Genomic DNA, 24805 nt, shown 5'->3' with positions numbered 1-24805 from the left:
TCACAATTTCTGTCTCTATCCAAACAAGAAAAACAAATAAAATATTAAATAAAAATAAAGAGAAGTAAATCTGTAAGAGAACATTGTCAAGACACATGCGGTAAAGTATGTTTCTGATGGGTAGATGAGCAAAGGAGATTTTGTTTATCAAAATAATGCTGAGCTGTTACATACCTATTCAATTGCTGTTGCTCTGTGGTTTCTGGAGGTGAGGGGGAGTGCAGATTGCCTGTAAGAGAAATGAGGCCTTAAAGGAAGGGAACTTCTTGCCTGCAGCTCTAGGGACTCTAGTCAGAACTCACCAGATTGCCTTTCCAGTCCCGTTGGCCTTTCCAGTTTGATCAGCACTGCCCCTGCCCCTCTGATGTAAAGGGCCACCCAAGTCTGCAACCTTTACCCTCTGCTTCTTTCCCTTTAGTCACACTAGATTGTGTAGCTCTGGAAACGTGTGCCTCAGGATTCCCATGGCAAGGCAGTGTGGTCATGGTCAGTGTGGTAGGAGAAGTTGGTATCATGTACTGGGAAAAAAAAGGGGACAGTGCCTCAATTTCTTTGTTCGTGAAATAATCTGGCAATAGTGCCTAGTTCACTGGGTGAGAATGGAGTGAAAACTCTTGTAAAGCAGTTGATGTGACCCCTGGCACACAAGAAGTGTGCTAGCCAGAATTCATTTGGACTGTGGACTTGGACCCATTGGATTGAGGAGGACTGTCCTGAAGACTTAATGAGTTAGAGGATCTATACTGGTAACCATGAATTATCAGGAGAATTCCAAGCATAGAAAACAGACAATATATTGTTTCACACAATTACCATTATGCATATTTATGTGTAGGTAAATGTCTGACAAATTTATGAATGACATGAACTCTAGATGGTGGGGGGTAGAGATAATATAAGCTTTTTTTATCCGAATTTGCTAATTTTCTAAATTTATCTATTCAACACTAGAGGCCTGAAATTCCACCTTGTGCCAGGCACAATTCATCTTGTTCACTAGCTGTTTCTCCTGACATGTCTGCCTTTGTAGAACTGAGTGGAATGAGTCAACAAAAAACAAGCCAGGTAGTAATAGTTATTATGGAAAATGGAGAAGAATCAAAGCAAGAAAGAGAAGAAAACTTATCATTAGGTTGTTGGTAGAGACAGGTGGAAAGTAACCTGAATGAATTGAGAACATATGGGAAATCTTGATCAGCCTCTTGCTTCCTCCATGTATTTCTCTATTTTGTTGACAACACAGTGTATTATGCATATTGTGCAATTTATTCATCTTTTAGGATTTTTTTTTACTGTCAGAAATAAATTTTTGTGCACACTCTTGCTTACAGTTTTTTTAAAACTATTATTCAGATAGAACTTTGCATTTCTCTATATATGTCTATGTGCCTCTATGACAAATCTACCGTTCTTGGTGGCCTTTCTTTCCTTCTTTTTTTTCTTCCTTTCTTTCTTTTCTATTTTTATTAGAGAGGATAGATAGAATTTGAGAACAGAGGAGGAGATAGAGAGGAAGAGAGACAACTGCAAACCAGCTTCACTGCTCATGACGTTTCCCTCCTGCAGGTGGAGAGCTCAAACCCAGGTCCTTTCACATGGTAATCTGTGTGCTTAATTGGGTGTGAGCCCTCTCACTTGGTTCTTGATCCTTTTACCTTGTGGTAGGAGGGCCCAGGAAACCAGATATAGCTGGGCATAAAGTTACGGCAGTTTCCAGTCTATTTAGGATGAATATGTTTGCCTATTTACCTACAAGCTAGGTTAGGCTAAGGTGTAGGGAGTAGCTGATTCTGTTGCACTAGTTAAAGGCAAAGTGTCAACGACTGCCACATCTCCAGATTCAAAGGAGGTCTCGAAACTTTACATCAGGCTCAACCTGACGCTGTTGACTGGCTACGGAAGAAGGGCAAATGCTAGAAGTAGAAGGCAAAGTGTGAAATATAATGAGTCACTCTGATTGCTTAATTAGCATGTGTGTAAACAAAGAATCTGGTAATAATCCATACTTGCTTCCAAGGTCCCATTTTATTTGGACATTTTCAGCAAACCCCAAACTTAGCATGATAATCATGCTGCTTAGGATGGCAGGCAGTTAGTCTTTGTGGCTAGCATTCTACCTACTGTCCTTAGGTCATTCACATATAATATATTTATTTGATTTTCACAACTTTGTATGTTTGGGTCTTATTCCCATTTCAAATGGTGAGTAAATAGAGGTTTAGAAAATTTTAACAGCTTGGGGGGGGGTGTTGGTAAATAGCATAATGGTTATGTAAAGAGACTCTCACTTGGGCTAGGGAGACAGCATAATGGTTATGCAAAAGACTTTCATGCCTGAGGTTCCAGAGTCCCAGGTTCAATCCCCAGCCTCACCATAAACCAGAGCCAAGCAGTGCTCTGGTAACTTTCTGTGTGTATCTTTCTCTCTGTGTCTCTTTCATTAAAAATAAGTAAATAAAATATTAAAATAAAAGAGAGAGAGATATGCCTGAGATATGCATGCCTGAGGCTCCAGTCTCATTTTCAATCCCCCATGCCACTATAAGCCAGACTTGAACAGTGCTCTGGTAAAGATAAATAAATTTTAAAAAAGAAAGAAAAGAAAATTTTAACAACTTCTAAAAGATTGAATTAGTTTGGGATTTTGTTGCTGTTGTACCATAACTGCTATCCTATTTCTCCCCTTCATTTCTTCCTCAACTTCCTTTTCCCATTTTTGTCCTTTGTAGGAACAAGCTACTTCTGGCTGGGGCTAGCATTAGCTCCTTTTCTTCTCTATTAAACACTGTGTCCTCTGAAGCAGTATGCAACATCCTGAGGAGAGGGAACACCAAGAAGCGTGGAAAGGTGCCTCTCCTACCCTCTCCTGAGCTTTGTTGTTATTTTATTATATATATTTTTTATTTTTACTAGTGATTTACAAAATTATAAAATAACGTGGGTACAAATTCCACACTATTCTCACCACCAGAGTTTTGTGTCCCTATTCCCTCCATTGGAATCTGCAGTGATTCTTCCTGGGTCTGTCTATCTATCTTTTTTTTTTCTATAATTCTACCTTCTCTTCCATTTTAAGTCAAAGCTATTATTACTTCAGAATGTTTTTCCTTTTTCTGTCTTCTCTCTCTAGGTCCTAATGGAATTGGGTTTCAGAGCCCTCTAGTTATCTTCCCAATAACATTTCTCCCTCTCTGGGAGCTATGGACCAAAATTCTTTATGGAATGCAGAAAGTGGAAGATCTTGATTTTTGTAATTGCTTCTCTGCTGGACATGGGTGTTAGCAGGTTGATCCATACCCCCAGCCTGTCTCTGTCTTTCCCTAGTGGGGTCTCCTGAGCTTTGAATGAGCAAGTGAGAACTTGCTTATGGCACCAAGTATCTTCAAGTAATTTTATCTCAGAGAGTAGCATATGCTTAATCCCTCCCCCCCCCCCCCCCAACTATGCTTGGGTCTGGCATACTATGTGGGGCAGGAGATTGCACCTGGGACCTCTAGCGTGCAAGTCCTAGGTGCACCACTATGTTATCTCCCCAGCAGCATTTATTTATTTTTTTGTTTGTTTTGTTTTTATTGCCACCAGAGTTAATGCTAGGGTTCAATGCTAGCACCATAAATTCACCACTCCCAGTGGCCTTTTTTTTCCTGTTCCCTCCTGCCCCCTATTTTATTTGATAGGACTAGAGAAAGTGAAAGGGAAGGGGAAGATAGAGAGGAAGCTAGGAAGAGAGAAAGATAAACACCTGCAGCTTTGCTTCTCCCTTGTAGGCATTATCCGGGCCCTTGCACATGGTAATGTGTGAGTTCATCCAGGTGCACCACTGCCTGGTCCTCCCACTCCCCAACAGTATTTTTCAAACTGGGAATAATCAACATCTTGACTATTTACTGTGTTTCAAGTTTGAGAGTGTGCACCTTGAGTTTTTCATATATGAAAGTCCGTGTTTGTACACTGTATGTATAGCTATCACATACACACATTAGATGTACATGTGTATATGAAATTACACAAACTACCTTAAATCTTTAAACTTCAGTAGTTTTTCCATGGGAAGGGGCATTGTCCTCAAACCAGTTAAAAGAGGGGAAAAGGGGGGCCTTTCCCAAATCCTTTCAACTATTGCTATTAAAATACCTCGGCCTTTTCTGATCTGTGGAGTTTATAGACTGTTTCACCATAAAAGGTACTTGGTTTCTCTAGAATGGGGAATTCAATACCTGCTAAATTGGATCAATATAAAAATTTATGAATGATGCAGGCCTTGTCAGAGAACTCTTTACTCATGTTCACATCATTCTCTGAGGGGGTTTCTGCCTCAGGGGTCACATCAGCATTTCATGCACACTGAAATATTCATGCCCTCTGATTAGCAGACTTAATTGTTACATCTTCATCTCCTTCATGAGTGTCATTAGGATGCAGCCCACCTTTGGGAGTACTGCCACTATATTGCTGTATCTTTATTTGTCTGTGTTTCTTTCCAAATGTCCTTGTTTGTACTTGTAGTTTTGTTTTCCTTTGAAAATGGAATAAGAATCTACTTATTAGTGGAAAATATTGCATGGCATATGTTTACTGGCAACTACTGTATTACATGTGCACAGTAAAATTTAAAGTATATATAGCTCTACTGTTGTTTTGTTTGTTGTTTTTACCAAGACTTCATTACTTTACACTGGCATTTTTCAAATAGAAAGAAAAGGACAGAAGCAGGGATAGATTGCATAATGGTTATGCAAAGAGACTCTCATGCCTGAGATTCCAAAGTTCCAGGTTCAAACCCCGCACCACCATAAGCCATAGTTGAGCAGTGCTCTAGTGTGTGTGAGAGAGGAAGAAGGAGATGGAGAGGGAGAGGGAGAATGAGAATGAAAGAAGGAAAGATATTGCATCACTGAAGCTTCTCCCAGTGCAGTGTGGGTTGGACTTTCTTGCCAAATTATTTCATTATTTTTTAAAAATATTAAACCCTATTGATTAAAATAATCCCCCAATGACTTATCTACCTACACTATGCTATGCACCCTCAAAGAGGATGGTAATAGCTGGAGATTTATTTTTCTCTGACTTTTTCCCTGTGTCTGGTATCAGCTAAGTGGTCTTCTATATCTCAGAATGTCAAAAGTTTTGAAGAATTTTTACCTTCCCCCATACTAATTTTACAATTTTGTTTTCTCCTCATAAAAAGAATCCTCTGTCTGAGACCCAGTGCAATGAGAGACAAAAAGCTTCTGCTTTCTGGGTTGAGGTAGGGCAGCAAAAGGTGATTTGCATGCAATGGGGCCTTCTTGTAGATAGTATTTAATGAGTGTTAAGTTTCATGTCTATGAGCAGCCTTTCTTGAAATACTACACAACAGGTGCCTAGCTGGCATTCTTGTAGTAAATAGGAATGTTCCTGACTTGGAAGCCACTGAACAGACATGATTGTGTCCATCTGGCAAGGAACACTACCCTTTTGCCAGCGATTTTTGTTCTTTATGTCTGAATTAGGGATGTGGGAGTCTTGGAGAGGAAGCTGAATGAGGCTGCTCTCTCTCTTCAGATGTCTCCTGCTATTTCCAAGGACAGGAGTGGGGTTTGCACATTTATTCACTACCCAGGAGCTCTTGGATTGCCATAAGGTGGGGGATAGGAAGCCTCTGTACAGGGAATGAGGAAATCTGAATTTGATGAGCTTTGTTTCTCTGGGTCTGTTTCATGTCTACAGTGAGGGAATTGGACTAGATACTCTCTATTTCTTGACTAGTGGTAAGATTAAATGTGGCTCTGAGTACTCTTTCAATGTCTAGGGCAATGATCTTTGCTGACCGGTTCTGTATAGGCCTTCTTATAGAAGTATACAAGCTTCCTTGTATGGTGAGCAGATCCTTCCTGGAACCAGTGAGCAAAGAATATTTCCAAAGCCCCAAGTGCCAAATTAAGGTTGGAGCTTTTTTTTCTCAGAAGAGTTTAAAAAATCATGGAGCATGAAAAAGAGTCTCCTAAGGGAAAGGAGTGGCATACCCAGTAAAGCACACACATTACCATGCCCAAGGACTAGGGTTCAAGCCCCTGGTCCCCACCTGCAGAGGGGAAGCTTCAAGGGTAGTGAAGTGCTACAAGTGTCTTTCTTTATCTCCCCCCCACCCCCGCTTCCCTCTCAGTTTTTCTCTGTAGCTCTATCCCAAAAAGAAGAGAAAAAAGGACTGCTAGGAATGGTGAGCTTATTGTGCAGGCACTAAGCCTAGAGGCAAAAAAAAAAAAAAAAAAGAGGGTCTAGGTAGTGGTGTATCTGGTTGAGTGCACTTGTTACAGTGCACACAGATCCTTATTCAAACCCCATTCTCCACCTGAGGGGTGGGGGAAGCATGGAAGTAGTACTGCAGGTATCTCTCTCTTTCCCTCTCTATCTTCCCTTCCCCTCTCTTTTTGTCTCCATCAATAAGTAAATCATATATATATATATGCCTGCAGGGTTATTGCTAGTGCTCAGTACCTGCATTATGAATCCACTACTCCCGGAGGCCATCTTTTCCACTCTACTGCCCATGTTTTTATTGTCATTGTTGTTATTGTTATTGTTGTTGTTGTTGGATAGGACAGAGAGAAACTGAGAGAGGAGGAGGAGACAGAAAGATAGACACCTGCAGACCTTCTTCACTGTTTGTGAGGCGACCCCCCTGCAGGTGGGGAGCTGGAGTCCCGAACCGGGGTGCTTATGCAGGTCCTTGTGCTTTGTACCATGTGTGCATGTGTGCTTAACCCACTGCACTACCACTCAGCCCCCATAAAATACATTTTTTAAAGTTTCTTAAATTCTTGTGAGCTGAGCTGAGCCTTGTTACCTCCCCCTGCTCCCCTCTCAGGTCCTGACACTGCTTCTCCCTAAGCCTGGCCCCTGACAGTACATTCATCTGACCCCCCCATTCCCATACATACACATATGTGTACACACACACACACACACACACACACACCAAAGAAAATCAGTGGTATGTTGCATTGAAAGTGCCAGTAAAGGTGATCTGGGAGGTGGCGCAGTGGATAAAGCACTGAGCTCTCAAGCATGAGGTTCTGGGTTCAATCCCCGGCAGCACATGTACCAGAGTGATGTCTGGTTTTTTCTCTCTCTCCCCTTATTTTTCTAATTAATAAATAAATAAAATATTTTTTAAAACAGTGCCAGTAAAGTACATTGTGTGTGTACACCAAGGTACACAGAGATTGGAGCAGGGCATGACCATGTTACTGTCTCTTCTGTTATTTATTTTCTGCCCTCAGGCTGATTTCCAAACTCTCCTCTCTGCCTTGGTTTTCTTCTCTACCTATCTGTTGGCATTGAAGTGAGACTTGAATCAGACACTGCATGAAATGTGTTTCCCCCAAATGCATGACATCTGCTAAGTTTACATAAAATGGTAATTAATAAGTTAATGTTATTGTTATCAAGTCAGTTTGAATGCTACGATAGTCCCAGAAGTTGGCATTGGCATTGTAACACTGACTTTCTTTTGCAGTACTCTGAATCTGGTTAGATTAGATAAACTGTAGCCAGCACTTAGCACAGAGTCTGCCATGAGTAGCATTTAGGATTTAGATGCACTTTTCTCTACTTTTATTTTTAGTTTTTCACTCATCGCTGAGGCTTCACTGTTCCAAACCAACTCCCCCCACCCCATATAGGAAGAGAAAGACAGTGACCATGAGGGAGAGATACCATAGTGCCAAAGCTTCCCCTATTACTAGGCAGATTAGACCAAACCTGGGTCACATGCATGAAAAAGCATCACTTTCCCAGGTGGACTATATCTTGCCAGTCCTATTTTTAAGTGTTGGTTTTTTTTTTTTAGATTTCTTTTTTTCTTTTTTAAAAATTTTTATTTATTTATTCCCTTTTTGTTGCCCTTGTTGTTTTATTGTTGTAGTTTTTATTGATGTTGTCATTGTTGGATAAGACAGAGAGAAATGGAGAGAGGAGGGGAAGTCAGAGGGGGAATGAAAGATTAACACCTGCAGACCTGCTTCACTGCCTATGAAGGGACTCCCCTGCAGGTGGGGAGCCAGAGGGTCCAACCAGGGTCCTTACGCCAGTCCTTGCACTTTGCACCACCTGCACTTAACCCACTGCACTACCACCCAACTCCCTAGATTTCTTTTTTTTTTCTTTAAAAAAATGTATTTATGGGAGTCGGGCTGTAGCGCAGCGGGTTAAGCGCAGGTGGCGCTAAGCACAAGGACCCACATAAGGATCCTGGTTCAAGCCCTGGCTCCCCACCTGCAGGGGTGTCGCTTCACAAGTGGTGAAACAGGTCTGCAGGTGTCTGTCTTTCTCTCCCTCTCTCTGTCTTCCCCCTCCCCTCTCCATTTCTCTCTGTCCTATATTACAACAGTAATAACTACAACAATAAAACAACAAGGGCAACAAAAGGGAATAAATAAATAAAAATAAATATAAAAATATTTTTAAAAAAATTAAAAATGTATTTATTTATTATTGGATAGAGACAAAGAAATTGAGAGGGGGAGATAGCAAGGGAAAAGACAGAGAGACACCTGTAACCCTGCTTCACCACTTATGAAACTTTCCCCTGCAGCTGGGGGCCACGGATTTGAACCCAGGTCCTTGTGTGCTAACCAAGTGCACCACTATATGGCCCCTATTTTTAAGTTTTTTTTAAAAATCTATTTAATAAGGAATATGAAAAAGACCAGAATGTCACCCTAGAATGTCAGAGACTAGAATTCAATGCCTTCTGCCTGTAGTTCCTTCATCCTACCATTGTGCCTACTCCCCACTGCCCTTTTATTTACCTTTTAAAAGACTTTTAAAGTTATTTTAATGAGCAAGAGAAACCACAGGTCTGCTCATCTCTGGCTTATGGTAGTGCTGGGATTGAACCAGGGACCTCTGAGCTTTAGCCAGAAAAGTCTGGTGTGCCCAGAGGAAGTCTGGTGCTGCTTTTCTTATTTGAAATGGAAGAGGAAAAAAGGAAGGCACTCGGAAGTAGTAACAGGTTTAAGTGTGGCTTAAAAAGGAAGTGAAGGCAGGGCTATAGAAGTGAATAAACATAGATGAATATATGTGCGTGCGTGCGTGCATGCGTGTGTGTGTGTGTGTGTGTGTGTGTGTGAGACCTTGGGATATCTAAGGCAGTTTCTGCTGGAGGAGAATGGCGCTACAGAACTCTGGTGGTAGGAATAGTATAGAATCACACCCCTGTTATCTTATAATTTTGTAAATCACTAAAACAAAGAAAATGCATGTATGTGGGGGGTCTGGTATGCTACTTTTGTACTCTCTCCCCAGCCTTATCCTTTACAGTAGAGTACAGTTCACTATATGAAAGAAAGTAGCACTACCCTTTCTCATCACTTAAATGCAAGCAAGAACCACATATGCCACTTATCTGGAGGGCAGGTTAGAAGGATAAAATAGTAATTCCTATCATCATTTAGTAGGAAGGAATAGAGATAACCCACTTGGGCTATATGAATTCCAGAAGCAGCAAGTGAAGGAGAAAGAAAGGCAACAACAAGGTTTGTCCTGGGTGAGCTTAGTTGCCAACATCATGGAATGCCTGGTCTAGCTTCTTCTTCTTCTAGCGTTTGCCCTTCTTCCGTAGCCAGTCAACAGCGTCAGGTTGAGCCTGATGTAAAGTTTCGAGATCTCCTTTGAATCTGGAGAGGTGGCAGTCGTTGACTATGTGGGTCATAGTCTGTCTGTAGCCGCAGGGGCAGTTCGGGTCATCTCTGGCTCCCCAGCGATGGAACATAGCGGCGCACCGGCCATGGCCTGTTCGATAGCGATTGAGGAGGGCCCAATCATAACGTGCTAGGTCAAAGCCGGGTTGACGCTTGCAGGGGTCTGTGATGAGGTGTTTGTTCTTTACCTCAGCTGACTGCCAACTCTGTTTCCAAGAGTCTGGAACAGAGAAGTTCAGTGTAGGCATAGGGGACCAGATTGGATGACGAGATGTCAAGCGTTGGACAGGGTGGGCGAAGATATCCGCGTATATTGGCAGGTCCGGTCGAGCGTAGACGTGGGAAATGAACTTAGATGATGCCGCATCCCGACGAATATCTGGCAAGGCGATGTTGCTAAGAACTGGCAGCCATGGAACCGGGGTGGAACGGATAGTTCCAGAAATTATCCTCATGGAGGAATATAATTTGGAATCGACCAAGTGGACATGGGGGCTACGGAACCATACTGGGGCACAGTATTCTGCAGTGGAATAGCATAATGCCAGAGATGATGATCGTAGTGTGGAAGCGCTCGCGCCCCATGAGGAGCTGGCCAGTCTTGCAATGATGTTATTCCTTGCACCCACCTTTGCTGCAGTTTTTATGAGATGTTCATGAAATGACAGAGTGCGATTGAGAGTAACGCCGAGATAGACTGGCTGGGCTTCATGCCGGATTCTCATATCGCCAAGCTGCACATTAAGCTCACACGAGGCCGAGGCATGGTGTAGTTGGAAAACAGATGATACCGTTTTTGCAGTGCTAGGGATTAGTCGCCATTTTTTACAGTAATCAGATATCAGAGACATGTCTTTAGTGAGTGTTTCCTTGAGGATGTCGAACTTGGATGCCTGAGTTGCACAGCAGATGTCATCGGTGTAGATGAACTTCCTTGAAGAAGTTTCTGGGAGGTCATTGATGTAAATATTAAATAGCGTAGGAGCCAGAACAGAGCCCTGGGGGAGGCCACTTGAGACAAGTCTCCATCTGCTAGACTTGTCACCCAGATGCACCCGGAATCTTCTGTTTTGGAGAAGAAACGATATAGTGTTGGCCACCCATGGAGGCAGGCATCTTGAGATCTTGACTAGGAGACCACAGTGCCAGACCGTGTCATAGGCTGCTGTGAGATCAACAAAGACAGCACCCATCTTTAAATTCTTCTGGAATCCATTTTCAATGTAAGTTGAGAGGGCCAGGGCTTGTTCGCAGGTAGATCTTCCTGGGTGGAAACCAGCTTGGGCAGGTGATAAGAATTTCTCTGTAAGATGAGAAATAAGTCTAGCTCTTGTTCCAGCAGTGCCCATAGCTGCTATATCTGGATGAAGATTTAAGGTATAGGGGGCAGGGCAATGGTGCACTGGGTTAAGCACTCATAGTACAAAACACAAGGACCTATACAAGGATTCCCCGTTCAAGCCCCCCAGCTCCCCACCTGCAGAGGGGTTGCCTCACAAGCGGTGAAGCAGGTCTGCAGGTGTCTCTATTTCTCCCTCTCTATCTTCCCCTCCCCTCTCAACTTCTCTCTGTCCTATCCAATAATAATTTTTTTAAAAAATGGAAAAAAAAGGCCACCAGAAGCAGTAGGTTCATAACGCAGTCATCAAACCCCAGCAATAACCCTGGAGGCAAAAAGATTTGAGAGATGGACTTCCTCTGTCACAGAAGTGACCATGGAAAGTGTGAGTCCCTTTGAAGACACTACTATTCAAAAGCAGACCAAAACCTTAGAGAGAAAACTAAAATGGTATACTTAGAGTTTTAGGCCCTGGGTCTACTTACCCATGATGGTTTTTGGGAAAAGCAATTGCTTGTAGCTTCCTTGTGGATCACAGGAGTGCTGGTGGGATGTGTTGGTCCAATGTAATGATGCACAGGAGAGTGTGGTGTCAACCTAAGCATGGAGGTGTATTTGTTCTTCATTCCCAGCAGCAACAAAATGGAGAGCCACCTTTCAGCCATAGACACAGGGAGGCTTATGAGGGATCATCAGAGTCTGGGCTGCTGGCCTACAAAGGCTTCTTAGGTGCTTTGTCTTCCCTTTGTAGATCCTCTATAGGACATCAACCACTCAGCCTAGGAGAACCCATCACCAGGAGGGGCTGTCAACTAGGCCTTGCTTGTTTCTTAGTCAGCCTGAGATGGCTGGGCAATCTCACTGTCAGTGGCTGAGCAAGCCTCTCCTTACCACCAGTTGAGCAATGAAATATTAGTCAAGCAGTGTATCATCCAAAATTAACAACATTTTAACAGTTTTCTTATGGCAAGATCTCCAGGTGGTTTATTTTCATTTGGATACACACTATAAAATGGGACTCAGAACAGCTTACGAAATGCATGATGCCTTTCATCTCTAGAAATAAGAGGCATGTGTAGATTTATGCCCTCCACACATCACGCCTGGATTTGTACAAGAAGGGTCAAGGGGGTCATTCTCAGCTTGCTTACGCTTTGGTTTGAAATTTCACTGAGAATTCAGAAACCTGACAGCCAGATCTTTAAGATAAACCTAGAACTCCAGCAAAGTGGCCTCATTCCCATGCTGACCCCTACCATCAATATGCTACCTAGACAATATTATGTCCCTTCCTCATCTGAATATCCGTCTTAGTACCTCTTAGTAGGCTTATGCTGAGAAGGCTGCTCACTGGAAACTGTGATGGAAAACTGTACTTTTGTTGACTTATTTGTATACCTAGTCCCAAACCCTGCACCAGTCACTTCACGGATGCTGTTTCATTCCTTATAGCAACCCCATAACAAAGTGATTGACTAAATTGTCCAAAGGCAACTCAGGTTTCATCTGCCAGAGTGTCTCAATGATGGTCTTTTACCACAGAAGTCTACTCCTCATTGTTCTGTGAGAGAAATCTGGAGTTAAACAGTCCAGAGCTGACAGGCAGGATTTACACAGTTACTGAGGACCCCAGGAAAATTTTAGCTCTCTAGATGGACCTTATTTCTGTGAAGCAAGGACAATGCTGAACTTGACTTATGTCAAAATGCCCAGCAGCAAGGATGGCAGAAGAGAGGAGAGATGGATGCCTCTCTTTCTCTCTCTCTCTTACATGCACACACACGCACAAGACAATTCGCAGAAGTTCTACAAAGTGTTTCTGCTTATGTCTCATTAGCCAGGACTCTGTCACATGACTACACTCACCTCCAACTACAAGGGAGGCTGGGGATTGGGAACTTTTTGCTTGGCTGCAATATGACCAGGTAGAAGGTAAGAACCAAGATCTTGGTCCTGTGTATGAAGAGAAAACTGTGTTTGGGAAGGCACCAGACATACGTATTTTTTCTTTTTGATTAGTGAGATATTTTCTGGAAGTTTTGCTTCATTGTTTTTGTGTCTGCAGCTCTAACTCAAGTTATAGTCCATTTCAGGAAGCAAAAAATAAGTTAGGAGATTAGTTGATATAAATGTCATTTTCCTATTACAGACATTGGACAATTTTGGTTGATATAATAGCATTTTTAATGCAATGCCAGGGAATGAACTTGTACAAGTATTAGATACCACTCAGTGAGCTCCTGACTCAAAAATTTTTTTAAGTTAAGAAAGAGAGAGGGGGGCCAGTGGCAGTGCATCTGATTAAGTGCACACACTACAATACGCAAGAACCCAGGTAAAAGCCCCTGGTCCCCACCTGCAGGGGGAAAGCCCCACAAGTGGTGAAGTAGAGCTGCAGGCGTCTCTCTGTCTCTTTATCTCCCCCTCCCCTCTTGTCGTATGCTTTACATTGGCTTGTTCTAGCCCTCCCCCTCCAAGAGAATTGGATGAGTCCTGTTAATTTCGCGGGCCTGCTTGGCCCCGCCCCAAGGGACCCTGGGAGAGGGTTCCGGAGTCCGAGAGTTCCTGAGTTCCCCAGTGACAGAGTTCCTGAGTTCCCCAGTGACAGAGTTCCTGAGTTCCGGAGTTCGAGAGTGCGAGAGTTCGAGAGTTAGAGAGAGTGCTTGTGAGAGGGGTTCCTGAGTTCCAGAGTAAGAGAGAGTGCTTGCGCCGCCGCAAAGAGACAGCAGAGTTCTGTTTGGTGATTAGTTTGGTTTAGTTTATGAATCGTTGTTCCTGAATAAAGAAATACAGCTTCCCTGCCCAGCCGTTGTCTCCGCGTCTCTGTTACCTGCCGGTGAAGCCAGCCCGCCCGGCAAGAGCTTCGGAAATTTTAACAACAAATGGCGCCCACGTGGACCTGACCTGCGCATCTCTCAGATAAGTAAAGACAATTTGGCTACCTATGCACGATGGCCTTCTCTTCTGCTTGTGAAGAGATCTCCAAAGGCCTCTGCTCTTTCTTCACGAGACTGTTTTGCTGTTTCTGGAACATTTATCTCTGGACCACTCTGTGGTTTCCACTCGCTCGGGCGGACTCAGAACAGCCAGCGGGAAGAGCCAGCGGGTGGGAGGCAAGGCACGGAGCTGCCGTTTCCACCTGGTTAAACAGTCAGCCAGCCGGCTGCGCCCAGACAACCCCGCGAACCGCGCCCGCAGCCCCGCAGCCCCACAGCCCGCAGGAGGCCTACGCCACCATGCAAGAGCCTGATGCCAGCTCGCTAGAGCCCGATGCCAACATGCTGGAGCCCAATGCCAACATGCTGGAGCTCTATGCCAACACGCAAGAGCCCGAGGCCAGCCCACAGGAGCCGGCTCTCCACCGCGTGGCGCAGGGCACTGGACGCGTGATCCCTCCACACTGCTTGGCCACTGCGAGCAGGGCAGCAGACATGGCAGGGCCATGGGGCAGGGCCGCGGCGGCCTATCATGGCCGCCACCCCTGGGCACCTAGGCTCACGACTTCTACAAAGATGGCCTGCCTGCTCTCTTTCTATGAATTCTGGAACCATCCCGGGCCTCCCGGACCCCCGGGCTCCCTGCCGAAACTGGGCACACGAGATCTCCAGCCGCCGGTCCGGTCTGAAGGCAGACAAGCTGGAGTACGCAGAGATTCGTGCAGAGATCGCAACCTGCAATTCCTAGAAGTGGAGCTACACGGGAAGCCACCTCTGGATGGTGAACCCCCCCCCCAACAACTAAGACAGTACAGACTTAAATTCGTGTTTAAAATGACATGTCTTCGTAACAAAGGTTTCTTTCCTTGTGTATTAATGACCATGTTTATGTGTATGTTTAAAGTTTGATAAACAGTAGCTTTAAGGCTAAATTCTTACTAGTCAAAGTTAAATGAAAAAGGTTTTCAATATAATTATCATAAAGATAAAATTAACTTACATTTAAAGTCTAAGGTAAAAATTAGTTAACAATCAATATATTTTAACTAAGTTGGTCTAAACAAAAGGTTAAATAGACTTGTTGATATATAAAACACTACCTATTAGAAATGGTAGATCGCACAATGGCTATGCTAATTATTCTCATGCCTGAGGTTTCCTCTCCGGCCCACACCTAGGGTGTGTCTCCATCTTGAATGGGTGTAACAAAAGGTTAAAAGACGTTGTTGATATGTAAAAGTCTCAAATTCCTTCTCTATTAGAAATGTTAGATCGTGCAGTAGATATGCTAATAACAAGTTTTGTTTCATAGTAAGTAAGTTGCAGCCAGCTGCCTTTGGGATCCTAGGCCGTTCCCCGCCCCCATGCAAATGCCCGTCGAGGCAAGTAGCCCCCCAGAGGCAAGAAATGTTTTTTTTTCAGATATGGCCCCCTCAGGCCTTCCCTTGGCAACATGCTGGTTTTGGTTATATATGTTTCTGTTCACCCCACACCCTTGATACTATAGTCATTTAGTTAAAAAGAAAAGGGGGAATTGTCGTATGCTTTACATTGGCTTGTTCTAGCCCTCCCCCTCCAAGAGAATTGGATGAGTCCTGTTAATTTCGCGGGCCTGCTTGGCCCCGCCCCAAGGGACCCTGGGAGAGGGTTCCGGAGTCCGAGAGTTCCTGAGTTCCCTAGTGACAGAGTTCCTGAGTTCTGGAGTTCGAGACTGCGAGGGTGCGAGAGTTTTTGAGTTCGAGAGTAAGGGAGAGGGTTCCTGAGTTCCAGAGTAAAAGAGAGAGTGCTTGCGCCGCCGCAAAGAGACAGCAGAGTTTTGTTTGGTGATTAGTTTGTCTTAGTTTGTGAATCGTTGTTCCTGAATAAAGAAATACAGCTGCCCTGCCCAGCCGTTGTCTCTGCGTCTCTGTTACCCGCCGTGAAGCAAGCCCGGCCAGAGCCTCTGGAAATTTTAACAACACCCTCTCAATTTCTCTGTCTCTGTCAAATAATAAATAAAATAAAAAGAAGTGAAAGAAAGAAAGGAAAAAAGGAAGAAAGGAAGAGAGAGAAAGAAAGAAAGAAAGAAAGAAAGAAAGAGAGAGAGAAAAAGAAGAGAGACACTATGTCATTGCTCTGTGGAGCTCTCCTGATGCTGCCCATGCCATTCCAACATGGTGCCAGACAGAGCTAGAGCCAGGGCACCACATATGGTAAAGCGTGTGCTTTACAGAGTGAGCTATATTCTAGCTCCTATTCTGATAAATTAATCTTTCCAGAATTAAACACAGTTACTAGTTTTAAAAATTACCCAGCAGGATCTCTATACATATGTTTAGGTGATGAGGTTTACCACAGGGATTTGATGCTTGCATGATGACTCCACTGATGCTGGTAGCCTTTTTCTCTTTTCTCTTTTCTCATTTTCTTTTTGTTAAAGAGAAATGGTGACAGAGGAGGGAGAGACTTGTTATTACTGGTTTTTTTTTTCTAATTTTTTAATATTTATTCATTTATTTTCCCTTTTGTTGCCCTTGTCTTTCCTTTTTATTGTTGCTGTAGTTATTGTTGTTGTTATTGATGTCATCATTGTTAGATAGGACAGAGAGAAATGGAGAGGGGATGGGAAGACAGAGAGGGGGAGAGAAAGATAGACACCTGCAGACCTGCTTCACCACATGTGAAGCAACTCCCCTGCAGGTGGGGAACTGGGGGCTCACAAACCAGGATCCTTACGCTAGTCCTTGTGCTTCACGCCATGTGCGCTTAACCCACTGCACTACCACCGGGCCCCTTGTTGATACTGTTCTTTCCCCTTCACTTGCTGCTTCTGGAATTCATATAGCATATAGGTTATCTCTATTCCTTCATACTAAGTGATGATAGGAATCGTGATAGTATCTGCAGATTGGAGGCTGAAAGGTGGCAAGATAAAAGTGAAGCCCTCTTTTAAAAACAGAGCATTCAACAAAATTTATAATCTACACAGAAGTCTTAACTAAAACTTTAGAATGCTATCTTTCATTTATTTATTTATTTATTTATTTATTTATTTATTTAAAAAAGGAGACATTAACAAAACCATAGGATAAGAGGGGTACAACTCCACACAATTCCCACTACCAGATCTCCGTATCCCCTCCCCTCCCCTGATAGCTTTCCTATTCTTTACCCCTCTGGGAGTATGGACCCCAGGTCATTTGTGGAATGCAGAAGGTGGAAGGTCTGGCTTCTGTAATTGCTTCCCCACTGAACTGGTTGATCCATACTCCCAGCCTGCCTCTCTCCCTCCCAAGTAGGGTGGGTCTCTGGGGAAGTGGAGCTCCAGGACACATTGGTGGTGTTGTCTGTAAAGGGAATTCTGGTCGGAATCCTGCTAGCATCTGGAACCTGGTGGCTGAAAAGAGAGTTAACGTACAAAGCCAAACAAATTGTTGAACGATCATGGACCTAAAGGCTGGAATAATGCAGATGAAGTGTTGGGGGTCCTCCATTTTATAGATAGCCAGTAGGCATATTTTAGTTATATTTCAAAGGGCCTGTAGCTATACTAGTTTTTTTTTTGTTTTTTTTTTTCCCTCTGAGCCTGAAATCTGATATGGAGGCGGATCCAAGTTATTGTCTGGAGAGGTGATGGAAAAGGGACAGAAAGCTGAATCAGGCAAGAGAGTAGCTCCCTAATATGGGGAAGGGGTATAAATATTGTTGACTGTAAAACCCATCAATTAGGTTTGGTCTGGGGCCCATATTCAGCTTAGGAGCCTATGTGACCTCTGCATCCCTGTAGATCTGAGCTCACATTCTGTCCTCCGAAGGGAGGATGGACAGCATACTCTATGCTACACCTGAGGAAGATGGGTTGATATTGGGGCAGCTTGGAATGTTCCTACTCATGACCACAGAATGTGAGTTCAGATCTACAGGGATGCAGAATGCTATCTTTCTTTCCTCCCACTCCCCCTTCAGGGTTATTGCTGGGGCTTGGTGCCTGCCCTGTGAATCCACTGTTCCTGGAGGCTATTTTTTTTCCCTTTTGTTGTCCTTGTTGTTTATCATTGTTGTCATTATTATTGTTGTCATTGTTGTTGGATAGGACAGAGAGAATTTGAGAGAGGAGGGGAAGACAGAGGAGGAAAGAAAGATAGACACCTGCAGACCTGCTTCACCACCTGTGAAGCAAGCCTCCTGCAGGTTGGGAGCCAGGGGCTCAAAGCAGTATCCTTTCAATAGACCTTGTGCTTTGCACCATGTGCACTTAACCCGCTGTGCCACCACCCAGCCCCCTAGAGTGCTATCTTTCCAACTTGTCTTTAATTATGTTGTCATTAGTTTTATAATCTGAGGTAATTTTTAAAAATGTTATTTATTTATTTAATCATTTATTTGATAGGACAGAATGAAATTGAGACAGAAGGGGAAAGAAAGACACCTGCAGCACTATCCCCATGCAAGTGGGAACCGGAGGCTTGAACCTTGGCCCTTGTGTATTGTGTATTGTGTACTCAACCAGGTGTGCCACCATCTATCCCCCAGAGAGAAATGTTTTAAATAAGACCACATGAACCACATAAAATATGCCTGTGCAATGAAGTGCTATAGCACGAGAAAAGTTTTCTGCCAGCCTTGGCACTGGTCTGGACTGTCCCTAGAAACCTGAAGGCAAGCTGATCAGTCTCTGGGTCTCAAGCACTTACCTGCAGATGTGGAGTGGGAGGTACTGGGTACAGAGCGCCACCCCCCCCCCCCCATCAACTGCCTGTGATGGTACATAGCATTATCTCCAAAACTCAAGTGGGCTCACAGAATTCATATAGTCCAGATGTCTCTTTGATTTTCTGCATGCATGGCACTCTATCACTGAGCCACCCCCACTCCAGTCCCAGATGTTGCTTAATTTGAACATCATGGATAAAATATGTCATCAGAGTATGTCATACCACAGTGAGGTAGAAAATATGTGAACCCCAAATGTATATTGTTCTCTGGTGGAAGGATGTGGTACATTTATGGTTTTGTTTTCTTTTTTTCTTATGGTGCCTGGGCCTCTCTTACATTCACAGTTTCACAATTCTTGGGCCAGTTTTTTCATTCTTTTTTTCATATGTATAGAGAGAGAGAAAGAAAGAGATCACAACTAGAGCTTTTCCCAGTACTGTGACACTTCCTTATTTAATTGTGGCTCAAACCTAGTCTGGTCCTACATTCATGACACTCTCAAAAATAAAGTTTTATTTTGTTATTTATTAATGAGAGAGAAGGAGGAGGAAGAGAAGATTATCCAATGCCTTGTCCACAGTGCCACCTCCCAGACCTCTGAAGGATAGGACTCTATGACCTAATGAAGGTTAAGAGTAACTGCTCTACTATCAACTGCCATTCAGGGAAAGGACTGGATCCATCCAAATCTCCATTCTATGGCACTTCCTTTCTGACATATGGAGAGCTAGAAGGCCAAGGATTATAGTCCCCAAGTTTAGTGCTCTCCTAATGGCATTGAGCCATTCTCAGTCCTTCTGCAGAGCACCATGGGAGGTGAGGAAGGAGGGTAATACTTGCTCTATGTGTCTCCCCACTCAGCCAGTTTATGAAGTCTGCTTCTTCTCTCAAATTTTCTCCCCAGTTCTCCAAACTTTTTTCTCCAGAAGTAGGAAATAAGAGAGAGTGCGATGGAGGAAATGTAGGCTTGTATAGTGAGAACCTTGGTCACACATCTTTATATTTCTTAAAGAATATTTCTGTTCTCTTTGTATTTCATCTTTCTCACCCAGAGTGAGTCTTCTTCTAAGACATAACAAAATAGTATAACAGGTACAGTGTCTGACACTGAAATTAAGTCTTCAGGCTAGCCATGAGAGACAAAAGGGGCACCATGTCTCAAAAATAAATTTTATCCCTTTACTCCATGGTAGTCTAATAGCCTCAAAAAGATTGTTTATTGGGATTGTTGTGACATTTCTGCTGAGAATTCATCATACAAAACTTTGTATCTGAAACCCAAAGTGACCTTTTCTGAGTGGCCTGAGCCCAACATGAAACAGCAAATACCACCAGATTGCTTGACATTTCCTTTTTTATTATTTTTTTTTATTTTGAGCATTCCTGATTTTGGATCAGCTATTGATCTGTTCATTGGTTTGCAGCCCCGGTGCAATTAAGTGAGGTCACAGTCGCTGCTATTCTAGTCTAACAAAAACCTCTGTTTTGAAAGCTCACCCCCTGCCCTCTGTCTCTGGTTCCTACTGCTCACAGCTAGTATGCTGTATGGAGGGACAGTGGGCAGAAAAGATCACTTTTCCCATCACAAAATTAAAAGCCCATAGTTTAACTGTGTTCTGTTGTACTATGTCTATCTTCAAAGATCAAGTCTGTTTGTTTGTGCTTGACTTGAAATCCCTGTTGGTAGAAGCTCCAAAAGACCTGCAAAGAAGGGAGGTTTGTTGTGATGCTACTCATCATGTGAATGTAAGGTGGAGTCCAAGTAAGTAATGAACTAAACTCCTCCTTAGAATATACAGTAAAGATAAATAGGTAGAGTCTCAATTCAAGGAGGGTGGATGATGTTCTTTGGTCTCTGTGTTGAATGAATCTTAAAAGTTGCTCCATTCATGTGTCTGGCCACTATAAAAGGTGTGTGTGGTAGGTGGGCACACAAAGAACTTAAAAGCAAAGCAGGTTCTTAGAAATGCACTGTACCCTTGATTAATCTGCGGAAGGATATATATTTTTTTAAATTTATTTATTCCCTTTTGTTGCCCTTGTTGTTTTATTGTTGTAGTTATTATTGTTGTCATTGTTGTTGGATAGGTCAGAGAGAAATGGAGAGGGGAGGGGGAAGACAGAGAGAAGGAGAGAAAGACAGACACCTGCAGACCTGTTTCACCGCTTGTGAAGTGACACCCCTGCAGGTGGGGAGCCAGAGCTTGAACTAGGATCCTTATGTGGGTCCTTGTGCTTAGCGCCACCTGTGCTTAACCTGCTGTGCTACAGCCCGACTCCCCTGAAGGATATTCTTTCTAGCTCTAACTAACCTAAGAATTGACCAAGGACAGAGACCTGGGTAGATACGTGCTTTGCCATTTCATGGTATCATTTATCAGAGTTCTGGTTCTGGAGGGCCAGCTAGCACAGAAGCTACTCTGTTCAGGGGACAATGAGGAAGGAGGGTGTGTCTTGTATAGCTTGACTTGATGTTAGCTGTTAGATACCCAACTTTATTTAATTTCTTAGAATATACAAGGGGAGGATGTGTCTTGTATAGCTTGACTTGAGGTTAGCTGTTAGATACCCAACTTTATTTAATTTCTTAAAATATACAAGGAAGAGAACATATTGGGTCTAATGTTAAGAGAAAATGGTCTGGGGAAAAAAAATCATGTCTTCCATTTTGTCCTTAGTACTGAACTCTTTGATTTGCTTGTAGTATTAGTAGCAGGTTCAAAGGTGACTGAATTGCAAAAGATGAAATTGCCCTGCTGAACTTTCACATTTTCCAGTGATAAAAGCTAATTCAGTTCTGCCTTTACCTTGCTTCTAATGTTGAGAGCTGGCAGCCCCATATGAGCACTTAACCTAATCCCTGCTGAGTAACCCAAGGAAATGTCTTAAAATGAGTTTACCCTCTATCCTAATTTTCCCATCCAAAAGTAGTTTCTACTACTCACCATAGCAGTTTTTTCCATTACATTCAGAGTGAGCATATATCTCATATTTCCTGTAAGACACTTAATTTATGCCCTTCATCCACTGAGATTAAGAGCACCCAAAGTGTTCCATTTCAAATGCCTTTTTTTTTTTTTTATGCGATGACACTAATTACCCAGAATGCAGCAAAGGAAATGAGTTTCTATGGAAGGCTCTGACCTTGAGCTTGCTTCTTTCTGTCTCCTCAGCTTCATTTGGCAGCCCTGGCATCCCTAAAGGAAGATATAGTGGAGCTCAATAAACGTCTGCAGCAAACGGAGCGGGAACGGGACCTTCTGGAAAAGAAATTAGCCAAGGCACAGGTAAGAGGTCTACGATCTTAAAAAACAAAACAAAACTTTTTTTTTAAAAACTAGGGCCTGGTAGTGGTACACACAATTGACCACACATGTTACAGTGAGCAAGGATACAAATTCAAGCCCCTCAGTCCCCTCTTACAAGGGAAAAGATTTGCAAGTGGTGAAGTAGTGCTGTAGGTGTCTCTCTATGCTACCTCTCTCTCTCTTTCTTTCTTTCTTTAATTAGTGATTTAATATTGATTTACAAAATTACAAGATAACAAAGGTGCAACTCCATACCCTTTCTACCATCAGAGTTCTGAATCCCAAATTCTTCCATTGTAAGCTACAGCAGTTCTCCCAAGGTTGCAGATATGGGTTTATTTCACAAGACACAGAGAAATCTAGAAGCCAGGTGGCTGCTCACATGGTTAAGCATTCACATTAAAGTACACAAGGACCCAGGTTCAAGCCCCTGGTCTCCACCTCCGGAGGAAAGCTTCATGAGTGGTGAAGCAGAGCTACAAGTGTTTCTCTGTCTCTCTGTTATCTTTATTTATTTGATATACACAGCCAGAAATCGAGAGGGAAGAGAGTAACAAAGAGGGAGAGAGACAGAGATACATGTAGCACTGCTTCACCACTTGTAAAGCTTCCCCCCTGAAGGTGGGTACTGGGGACTTGATTGAACCTGGGCCCTTATACATGGTAATCCATCAACCAGATGTGACATATCCAACTCCCAAATTGTGTAAAAACAAACATGAATCTAGAAGCCCCCTCCCATCTATAACTTAATGAACATTCATTCCTATCACCACTGTCGTATGAGGAAGCAAAACTTGTCAGTTATCCTAAAAGTCTCTCCTTTCTCCTAACCCTTCTTCCTCCTAATGTGACTCCTAACTTGTTGACTTTGACAGTATTTCCTTTGTTTCATAGTACAAAGCACAATGAACACCTCCTTCTTTCTATTGATCGACTGTTTTTCAAGATAGCAAACTGATTCCCTGTGATCCTCTGGAAGTGCCCAGTCATTTCATAGAAATAGTTTTCTCAAATGTGGATTTAGGTTTTAGTCTACTAGAATGACTATCCATGTGGGAACTCAAATTATGCTGTCTTTGGTTAATCAAATTATCCTCAAGTTGACTTCTGAATCTTTTAACATGAGCTCGTCTAGTACATTACTTACCCTGAACCTGGAATTAAGAAGCCCTTGTTTCTATCTACAGGAAATGATATTTCAAGTCCATAATCTGAGTGTTAAAGGTGCTTATTATTTCTAGGTTGTTCATTTTTAGGATGTTTTTTATAGAGAATCAAGGAAGTATTTCTTTATTTAATTCCCTATGTATGCATGCATAAAATTTAAGATAAAAATACTTTAGGAATTTATACTAATCCCACCAATACAACTTGAGGTGATTATATTAAGCAAAGTAAGTCAGAAAATGAAAGACAGTTGCCAGATCAGTTTCTCTGATGGAGAAAAATAAATTGTCAAAGCAATAGAACTAAAAAATCAGACCATGTCTTCAACATTTGGCATTATCTCAAGTACTTCATTTTATTATTTTACCAAAGTGCACTACTCAATTCTGGCTTTTTTGAGTGCTGAGGATTGAACCTAGGATTTTGGAGCCTTAGGCATGAAAGTCTTTTTTGCATAACCTTCATACTATCTTTCCAATCCATTCAGGTCCTCCCCCTCACCCCATTCTGTTCTCTTGGAGCATTATGTATTTATTCTTCTGTGTGCTTTCTTTTATTTATTTATTTATTTCTTTATTGGGGAATTAATGTTTTACATTCAACAGTAAATACAATAGTTTGTACATGCATAACATTCCCCAGTTTCCCATTTAACAATACAACCCCCCTGTGTGCTTTCTAATTCCACCTTCATTTCTTAAATGCACTTTTAAATTTTTGGATTATTTTCTGTGTTCTGTTACCTCACTTATGAATTTTTATAATTCTGAATTATTGTGTCTTATATCATTTTATAGCCTTAGATTCTTTAAGCTTATTTGGAAGATATAGAATATTATTTGGTGGGTGAGTAGGAGGTTGGTCTATTTTTGTAATGTTTTCCTGGGTTATAGTTTTTTCCCTTTCTACTTCCATTTCTCTACTTTTTCCTGCTTCCTCCCCCCCCCCCCTTTTTTAACCTTCTTCCCTTCTCCTTTTCCTTTTGAGTGTGTGGAGCTGGACCTCACACATGTGCGATCTCACTGATCCCAAGCCAACCTTTTCATCCAGATAGGTTATTTGGATAACCTTTTCATCCAAACACATACATATCACAGCACAAGAACTTTCCCCCAAAATCATGATACTCCCATGTGATTCAGGGGCTTAAACCTCAGCCACATACATATTGAGACAGGAATCCTTTCCTGTAAGCTATCCCTTCAGCCCCTTGTTTTTCCTCTCTCTTCCAATTTTTTTTATTGCTGTAGTTATTATTGTTGTTGTTTTTGCTGTCATTGTTGTTGGATAAGACAGAGAGAAATGGAAAGAAATGGGGAAGACAGAGAGGGGGAGAGAAAGATAGACACCTGCAGACCTGCTTCACCACCTGTGAAGCGACTCTCCTGCAGCTGGGGAGCCGGGGGCTTGAACCTAGATGCTTAGGTCCTTGTGCTTTGCACCACCTACCTAGTGCTTTGCTGCACTACCACCCGACTCCCTCTCTCTTCCAATTTTATATGGAATTTGACCTCTACATTCCTGGATTTTATTTTTTTTATGTGAACTTCTAGGAGTTAGGGTTTAAGATGTCTTTTTAAGATTTACAGTCATCTTCTATTTTGATATAGTAAAAAAAAATATATGGCAGCCCATTTTCTATATTTATATATAGTTTTTCCTTTATCTGTTTTA

General features: G+C 42.6%; 1 protein-coding gene across 8 annotated transcripts in view; it reads left to right on the top strand.

Moving 5' to 3' along the window:
* Positions 1 to 24805, top strand: part of MCC (MCC regulator of WNT signaling pathway) — a 338297-nt gene that overhangs the window by 166280 nt on the left and 147212 nt on the right. For 7 of the 8 annotated variants that reach the window (XM_060201290.1, XM_060201289.1, XM_060201287.1 and 4 more), the window contains one exon: positions 21827 to 21940. In XM_060201290.1, coding sequence (XP_060057273.1) covers positions 21827 to 21940 — 114 coding nt within the window. Of the gene's footprint in view, positions 1 to 19409; positions 19470 to 21826; positions 21941 to 24805 lie in introns of those variants that run through there. The other variant, XM_060201292.1, reaches the window with a different exon arrangement.

Source organism: Erinaceus europaeus, chromosome 11 (genome assembly GCF_950295315.1).
Source record: "Erinaceus europaeus chromosome 11, mEriEur2.1, whole genome shotgun sequence".
In the NCBI taxonomy this organism is placed as follows: Eukaryota; Metazoa; Chordata; class Mammalia; order Eulipotyphla; family Erinaceidae; genus Erinaceus; species Erinaceus europaeus.
Note: the sequence above shows the minus strand (reverse complement) of the source record. Positions and strands in the feature narration are given on the sequence as shown.